The 9,365-nt window shown below is 39.0% G+C and overlaps 1 protein-coding gene and 2 pseudogenes across 1 annotated transcript; 1 reads left to right on the forward strand and 2 right to left on the reverse strand.

Annotated features, from left to right (window-relative positions):
* Positions 1–214: 214 nt before the first annotated feature.
* LOC137738234 (Protein phosphatase 2C family protein) lies at positions 215–4,848 on the forward strand. Its single transcript, XM_068477866.2, has 6 exons — positions 215–645; positions 757–918; positions 1,181–1,351; positions 1,437–1,616; positions 1,947–2,496; positions 3,812–4,848. Exons 1-6 carry the CDS (start codon positions 349–351, stop codon positions 4,720–4,722), a joined length of 2,271 nt encoding a protein of 756 aa, XP_068333967.2. The 5' UTR covers positions 215–348; the 3' UTR covers positions 4,723–4,848.
* A 2,816-nt stretch (positions 4,849–7,664) lies between these two features.
* Positions 7,665–9,271, reverse strand: LOC137736279 (GDSL esterase/lipase At3g26430-like; annotated as a pseudogene).
* Positions 9,231–9,365, reverse strand: part of LOC137736280 (GDSL esterase/lipase At3g26430-like) — a 4,438-nt pseudogene continuing 4,303 nt past the window's right edge.

Raw genomic sequence — 9,365 nt, forward strand, 5'->3', positions numbered from 1 at the left:
GATCAATCCTAAGTCCTAACCCAACTGGGTCAAATCCAACTTTTTGGCTCGAAAAAGTCAAAATTGTTGTTACAACTGTATATAGTCGTTAGACTGAAATCTTGAAATTTCTGTTATTTTTTCAGTTAAATTTATCCGGGAAAGTTTCTGGAACCAAGTTTATTTCAAAGTTTTGACCGCATTCCTAACGGCTCCTAGTTTTGACCCCACGAGAACCCTAACTTCTCTCTGCCCCTTCCAATCCTCTGCTTTACTACTTCACTCCTCCCCCATCAATTTCTCTCACATTTTCTTTCTTTCTAGCCGTTGGCGCCTCTCTCTCTCTCTCTCTCTACGTTTTCTGCAGCAATGGCGAGCTCAGAACTCCCCGTTTCGCATTCCGATTCGTTATGCTCTACCGCCGCCGTGCTTGATGCGGTTGCCGCTTCATCTTCTTCTCTGAAGCGGAAGAGACCCCCGATGATTGCGATCCCGAACGTCCTGCAAGAAATTAAAACCGAGAAGCTCCGGGATTTCACCCCGCAGAACGGCGCCGTCTGCTTTAACGGGATTGGAGTTGGGGTCTCCGCCTCCAAAGGCAAGAAGAAGTTTATGGAAGATACCCACAAGATTGTTTCTTGCTTACAGGGACAGAAATCAAAGAAAGTAAGCAAATTTGCTCTAATCATTTATGGGGTTTGCTGGAATCCTTTTTTTTTTTTTAGTACTTTCTTTGTTGGCTTTTCTAATTTAATTTTTTTTTTCTTCAATTTGTAGGCGTTTTTTGGGGTGTATGATGGGCATGGTGGGAAGAGGGCCGCAGACTTTGTTGCTGAGAATTTGCACAATAATATTGTCGAAATGATGGAAATGCATACGGAAACTGAAGAGGCAGTTAAAGCTGGGTATCTGAAGACAGACCAGGAGTTCTTGGAACAGGTAATTGCAATTCTGGTTTCTCTGTATCCTTAATTCTCTTGACTGATTACATGTTAGAGGTGTGAGGTGTAAACGTGACATTTGGAAGCGAAAAAAATGATGAATTCCATCCAATTTGCTTAGAAAACTTCATTGATTATTAGCCTCGATACATGAAAATGTTGTTCAGCTCAACTGAATTGTGGAGGGTAATCTTGTTAGTTATGACTAAGAACATGGTCTGTATTAGTAAAGGTTTATTGATGATTTCGGGTGAATGCAGGGTTTAGGCAGCGGAACCTGCTGTGTCACAGCCTTAATCGAAGGGCAGGAGGTTGTTATTTCAAACTTGGGAGATTGCCGGGCTGTTCTTTGTAGAGGTGGAGTGGCGGAAGCTCTTACAAAGGATCATAAGGCAGAACAGGAGGACGAACGCAAAAGAATAGAGCATGAGGTATTTAACATAATCATTGTCACAAATACATAGTACTGACATATATTGGAAATATTTTGATGATAATTGTTGGTATTGTGATTAGGGAGGTTATGTAGAGTTCCACCGAGGAGCATGGAGAGTTCATGGGGTTCTTTCTGTTTCTAGAAGCATTGGAGATGCTCATCTGAAAAACTGGGTGGTGGCCGAGCCTGAAACAAAGATACTGCAGCTGACTCCAGATATGGAATTTCTTGTATTGGCTTCGGATGGACTATGGGGAGAGGTAAACAGAACCTTTGATGCGTGAAATATCTATCTTATTATTCGGAAGTGTTGTAAAAACTGGAAATGCAGTCATTAATGCTTTTGCTGACATCTCATTGCTTGTATTGACTTGCCTTTTGCATGGATAAATCTCTACGATTGTTAGGCACTGTGACAGCACACATTTTTGCAGAACCTTTGTTTTTGTTTAAACTATATCTCCCATTTGCTTTTTCTGCTAATTGTTAAAGTCTTTCTTGGTGCATGAATGGATATCTGAGTCCACATCCCTGCCGAGAATAATGAAAGTCAGTTCTTTCTAACTCTGATGTTGAACTGTTTCACCTAGGTTGACAACCAAGAAGCCATCGATACTGTGAAACGATTATGTTCAATTCAGAAGAAATCGGCACCCTCAGGAGATCTTCTGAATGATGATGGCCATGGCTGTGTCAGTGTGAGCCCTTCATCAAAGTTGCGAAGGGTTTCGCTGGTTAAGCAAGTAAAAGGGATGCAATCCCCAGGCTTTAAGAAGGCGGTCAATAGCTGGCAAGATAGTGAGAATGACTTTGCAAGTGAAAATGAAAGCCCTCCATCAAAGTCGAGAAGAATATCCTTGGTAAAGCGATTAAACATGAAGATGGAATCAACCAAAAAAGAGACTCAATCTCCAGATATCTGGAAAGATAGCGAGAATGAATTTCCGAATGAAAATGAAAGGCCTCCATCAAAGTCGAGAAGAATATCAGTGGTAGAGCGAGTAAGCACGAAGATTCAACCTACCTCTTCGGGTGGACTGGTGGCTGCTTGTAAGGAGCTTGTGAGACTTGCCACGAGTAGGGGTAGTTTGGATGACATCACTGTAATGATAGTTGATCTCAATCACTTCAGATGCAACAGTGGATTCGCCCAGCTCAATTGATTCGCATTTGTACTCTTGCTGTAGGCCCCCCTCCTGTAGTAAAGGGTAACCTTCCAGAAAGCTATAGAGAAAGCTGTGCAGGTACCATAGCGATATGATAGATTCTTTAACTGCAAGTAACAGGAAGTCGCTTTCTCTCTTTTCAAAAGCTCAATGATAGTGCTCGTGGACCACCATTCTTTCGTTAGTGCTTCTTCCTCACGTTGTGATCACCTCTGATGTATCTATATCTTGTGCGCGCGAATGTGCGATTGTAATTGCCCTACTGACTATAATTTGTGATAAATGAAGCTTCAGTAGCCTGCTCATGAATTTCTTTATGTTGGTATGTCTATGAATGAAGTTTTAATTCTTGTTCAGAAAGACAACGCCGCTCAACTGTTCTGCAACTTCAGCAATCACTCTGACTCTTGAGAAAGGTAAAGGTCGATTCATTTAATTTGTTTCATCATCTTAGTTGCAATGTGGAAGTGCTATTGTTTCCATTCCACCTGCAGGTCTTCCACCATAATCCCTTAGGGCTCGTTCAGTAACCATTTCACTGTCACCAAAGCGTCTTCGAGACTAGTGAAGACTCTGAGTTGGAGCAGAGCAGATTCCTCCTATCTTTCTGCACCTGCCACCCAGGATTCCTGTTTTCTACTCACTTCCCCACACACAACTTACTTCGTACTGTTCAGTCCAGGAGTTAAAAATACCTGTTAACACAGTAGAAATCTGCTTAAAACACGTAAACCACGTGGAATCATGATTTACCCACATCGTAAATCCAAATTATTTAATATTTAATCCAAATTAATTCCCTTTACCCTCCCTAACATTAACCTTTTTGAGTTGTTTAATTTCTGGTACACTGTCACATGAACTTCTTATGTGATGGAAAAGGAGCTCGTTTGCTTTTTTCCATGCAAGAAAACGATAGATTTTATTGGGGTCAAACTTATTCTCCAAACCCAAACCACTTCCAAGACGAAATAAAGTAGGTGTTGTTAAAAACGGAAACCCAATAACAGATTGGAAAAAGGCTCGCACAGTTTACATTAAACGTAAACGCGTTACTCTCTTAAATTTAAGTTTAGTGCAAACTATCGCTTGTACTATCATAATATAAACTGTTTTACTCTCGTCGTCGCTTCTCTCTCCCTCTAAGTCTGCCAGTTTGGGAATTTAATCATTTGGATGCCATGCTGCAAGAAAACCTCTCTTTCAAATCTTTCGTGCAGGATCTTAGCTAATCGAACGTATTCCTATTTCGTTCGTTAAATCAATTGGTTTTCTTACATTTCGTTGAGTAACCATGCACGATTCAATTGGAATTCCGCCCTGCTTCTCAGCCGGCACTCATCCCACCCCATCCGGCGTGATCAGGTCGGGGCAGAGCATGTTCATGTCAGTGTACAGAACGAAGATAGCCGGCCAATGCCGGCTGATCACCATCACCTGGCGCAAGAATCTGTTACTCCACGGCCTCTCTGTTTCAGTGCAAGGCCAAAACAGAGACGAAGAGTATCGATGCAAAATCGAGCTCAAGCCGTGGTACTTCTGGCGCAAGCAAGGCTCCAAGCAATTCACTGTGGACGGCAACGCCGTGGATGTCGTCTGGGACCTCAAAGCCGCGAAATTCAACGGCGAAACGGAGCCACAATCGGACTACTACGTCGCCATTGTCTGCGAAGACGAGGTGATTTTGCTCGTTGGTGATCTGAAGAAAGACGCATTCAGAAAAACTGGCTGCCGGCCGTCGCTCATTGAACCAATCTTGGTTTCGAGGAGGGAGCATTTGTTCGGGAAGAGGAAGTTTTCGACACGAATCAAGTTTCACGAGAAGGAGAATTTCCATGAGATTTTGATCGAGTGCAGCAACGGCTCAGATGGGTCTGATCCGGAGTTGGAGATAAAGATTGATGGGATCCAGGCCGTTCGTGTGAAGCGGCTTCATTGGAAGTTCAGAGGGAATGATTGTGTTGATGTGAACAGAAACAGAGTTGAAGTTTTTTGGGATGTTCATGACTGGCTGTTTTGCTCTGGTCCGAGGCACGGAATGTTCATATTTACGCCGGTATCGGCGGAGCAACCGTCGCTTTCGACCGTTGGCCAATCTTTGACTGAAGAGGTGTGTTCTGCTGTGGCAGTAGAGCAGGATAACGCAGGTGGCACATCCTCTCTGTTTTCCTTGTTCGTTTATGCTTGGAAGGTGGAATGAGGTGATTAGCGGCATGATTGGATTAAGTTAAAGCAAAGTGATTAGGGATAAATGGAGGTGATTAGGGTCCAACGTTGATTAGGAACATGATTAGACAAGGACAGATTGAATCACATTAACATGTCCTATAATCCTCCAAATCCTACTTATCTTACTGCCTACTTTGAGTTTATAATTTATCTAGATATTTGGATCGTATATTTGTTTTTTTATTGGATATTTAGTAGAATTGTCTATGATAGGTTGTGTAATAGTCGAATTTTTCTTGTGAGTATGAGATAAGAGTGTTTGTATCACTTGAAGTACATGGTCGAGGCAAAACAATCGATTATGTATAACATAAGTAATATAATAATTTTTATCATATTTATTAGTCTGTAATGGAAATCGAAATAAGAAGTTTGATTCTAATGGCAGATTATTAGGGTGTTTAGTAGTCCAGTTTCTTACTCATTACATCCTCACACTATTTGTAAACTTTCAAAGTTGCCCCCATGTACTTTAACCTAACATGGCATGTCAATAGAATAAAGTCATTTTGAACGATATTATTGTTAGTTTATTACGAAGTTATGCCCATCCTCTCTTTCTTAGTATAGATAATATCGTTTGTTTTTAAAAAAAAGTCATGTTGATGATCAAATTAGGTGAAGTAGTAAACAACCTATGTAGAATCAATATCACCCGATCTGAATGTTTAGGCAAAATAGTTTCAATTAAAATTTGGACTATGGCTCCTCAATTTAATTCTGTACATTTATCCAAAATCTTGTAGATATAAGGTGTATTCCTACTATCAAGGTATTTGATTCTCTCTGGACCTTAGTGTCTGGAGTTTAAGGACTAGAAAATATGGACTATTTGTTTGTGTGAAAGAGAAATCAGAGCACTTAGTTTGTATGAAGTGGGTCAGCGGAATGAGTTAATGGAGACAGTTGAATTCAAATTGAGTAATCTAAATTGCTTAGTCCTTAAGCTCTGGACAATGAAATCCGGAATGGATCCATCCCTATTCAAGGATCTGACCGTTCAATATTGTAGAAAGCAGGCCATACCTGTAAATAGACAATGTTTAACTAAGAAAGAAACATAAAAGTCTTAGAGTTGGCCCATAACAGCATGCCAATCACGTGACATGCATGTAAACCTCTAAGACGACAGGAACATAAATGCTAGAGGGCACGAGATGATGGGCCTCTTTGGTGGCCCATCTACTTTTGCTTGATATTTTTCAGTTTGTCAAAAACAAGCCCAATCATACATTTCAAGTAAAAAGTTTGTCTAACTCCTCTCACTTGAAAATTTTGAAAAATCAGTTTAGAACTCATTTAGAAAAACTTTTAAATTGATTAAAAGTGCTTTTAGAAAAAAAATATATTTGGGTTCTAAAAGAATTTGAAGTGCTTTCTTCAAGAAGCACTAATTGCTTCAGGTACTTTTTCAAGTTTCACTTGTATTTTGTCTAGATCTTAGAAGTTTTTTTATCAAAAGAATTTCCAGTTATTTTAAAAGCACGTTCAAACAAGCGCGAAAAGGTATATGCAAAACAAAAGGTAAAAACACCAAAGTGATTTTAGTGATTCAGTATTTCAGTGGTCCTTTCTACTTTTAACGACAAGCTGTTTTCAAAGGGTTTGGTGGTCCGAAAAGGAGCCATTCACAATTTGTTGGAATATCCACTTGTTGGGTGCCTACGTGAAGTGGCTCCATCCCAGTTGATTTGAACCGTTGGATTATCGCATAATTTTGCAATTAACGTCTCTGTGATGTTGAACATCTTCTTGTATTAATCAAATTGAATATTGCACTTGTACCCATTTTTCAACTTGTCATATAAACTAAAATTTTAGGTAATTTATTATACAAGCTTTCCAAAATCATCAATTTGTCATCTCACCCTAATTCCGTTAAGTTTTTCATCCAAAATAAGTCATGTGTCTCGCACGTAACTTGTGTTTAGAGTTATTTCTTTCATTTTAACATCCCACTTCTTTCTATTAAGTTGCTTTGGATTAAAACAATTCTAGGGTGTTCATAGCATGTCATGAAATCAAATTTTATATGGGCTCTGTAATATAAGAAACGAGTTGAGGTTTGGTGCTAGAAATGGAAATGGAGATGCGTATACGCTGTTCAAACACAACGATCTGCATGGACACTCTCAAACCCAAAATTTAAGAGTTTTACTAAAGAAAAGTAAAGACCTTGTAAAAAAATCTTAAATGACATAAATAACCTTGAACACAAGTCATGTGCCTCGCACATGACTTACTTTGGATAAAAAAACTTAATGGAGTTAGGATGAGATGACAAATTGATGATTTCAGAAAGTTTGTATGACAAATTGCTAAAAAATTTAGTTTATATGACAAATTCAAAAATATGTTCAAGTTCATATGACATTTTAAAACTTTTCCCTTTTGCAATTTGTTGGAATATTCATTAACATGGTTTAAATCTTTATGCAAAGTTTAATCAAATTGAATATCGTTTAATTATTTATGTACAAAGAATGTAAAACAGGTCTGGTAGCACTTCATATTCTCATGATTAACCGTGCGACCATTTTGCTTGATACAAATATGATTGTCAATTTCATTGAAGGCCGTTAGTCATTTAGGTGATCCTTAAATATGGGTTAAGAAAATGTACCCTTTCGGTTATACGCCAACTAAAAACTTGATGGATAATGAAGTGCATGTATTGGGAGGACGCATGTATGCACGGTTTCGACTATGAACATTCTCAATAATAAATGATCATGTTGCCATGAATAATCGATTATTATAGCAAACAGTTCCAAATAATCTTATAATCTTAGTCCGAAAATAAAGTATTAATATGTTGTCGTTACTAGCGATATTATAATAATAGTTACTTTAGACCTTTCTCCTGTTTTTATATGAATAGAAAAAGAGTCACATGTGATCTAATGAGCTTGTTGTAGCTACCTGTGGCAAGCCAGTTTCAATGGAATTGGTGGGTCGGAAAATGAACCATCTGCAAATTAGATCAGAGACCCTTCTGTTAGCTGCTTGAGTGTAGTGAAATCCATTCCAATTCACCCACAGTGACAGGTCTTTGCATGCCTTTCCCACCATTATTTCTTTCACATCCACCATAACCTTCCTTCCACAGTGGATCTGGTTATTGTACTCCCCACCCTGACCACAACATGCTCTTATCGGCTCGAATCCTGCAACGTTTTTTACATTCACATTAACAAACTCGATATAAACTGTTGGAAGGTTTCTTACTTTCCAACGCGCAAAATCAGATGTGTATGTTTAAAATTTAAGCTTACCATGCTTCTTGGGATGGCTAATGGGCAGTACTTGCCTGAGTAGACATCAACGTATGTGACTGCAGCCAATGGAAGTTCTTTTCTTGATTGGACAATAGCTTCTTTTAATCCAAGGTTGAAAAACTGAGCAACTTCCTTGTAAGGTGTGGCACATCCGGCCTTGTCCACCTGTCCGGCTAAGATAGGTGGGCGGGACAATACGTACCGGAGGCAACCTACGGGACCTGAATTGTGTATCCAAAAGTATCTACCTCCTAGACCGTATTTATTCTATATATAGCAAGTACGTCACAAACAAGTTAAATTGGCAAATTAGGTAAAACACAGATTATTTTGCTATTTAACCCTTAATAAAATGTAGCAATGATCACACAAGTACCTTGACAGTGTTTTTGAACTGATTTAGTACATCAGGAACATATGCTTTGACTTGGTAGTAGACACGTTGAAGAATAACCCGGCAATTAAATCGTTCTGACCAATATCAAATGCGTATAAAGCACGAGAGACAAGATCTTCTGGTTTAGGCATTAGTTGTTCAAATACTCCACACCTACATTGAAGTTTATAGATGACACGTCGAAAATCATATTATACTGTTGAAGTATTAGCGATATTAACTCATCACATTCGGATTTTAAAAGAGTACAGTTAGCTGCACTAGAGAAAACTATACGCGTACAAGTAGTATTACGAACCTTGACTACGAACGATTTGGGATCTTGAAGGAAAAATGTAGAACTCGTTGTATTGAACGTCCAAGGAGATCGGACTAATCCCACTCTGACGAAGAGTTGTGTTGGGAGGTCTTATGGTCGAGGACAACGTTGCAAAGTTGGCTCCATTAGTGAACTTGTTGCCCATTGAATCCAGATATGCGCTAAGAAATGGAAATCCGAGGCTTTTAGCTGAAAACAATGCATCCCATCGAGCCATAATTATTAGATAATTTTTCTCGAGCAATTATTTAGAAGTGTTACTAGTCCACTTGTTATAATATAAATCGTTTTCAATCATATGGGCACAGAAAAAAAATGTGACAATAAATAAAAAAAAGTCGATGAACTGTATATTAGTGGATGTTAAAGTTTCGGTAATAGCTACCAGTCTACCATATTTCACAAACTGTATGGATGGGAAGATGGCAAATGGAGTGTTACCTATGAAATCAATGACCAGGCGGACATCGCAATAACGACCGGCCAAGCAAAAAGAAAGATTAAAAACAAAAAATTCTGCTGACATTAAGTATTTTAATGAGCTTGCTGATGATGCTTTCGATGGCAAGCAAATTTCGATGGACGTGGTGGATCTGAAAGCGAACCATCTACCATCTGAT

The sequence above is a fragment of the Pyrus communis genome, chromosome 13 (assembly GCF_041283825.1).
Source record: "Pyrus communis isolate YQ-2024b chromosome 13, ASM4128382v1, whole genome shotgun sequence".
In the NCBI taxonomy this organism is placed as follows: Eukaryota; Viridiplantae; Streptophyta; class Magnoliopsida; order Rosales; family Rosaceae; genus Pyrus; species Pyrus communis.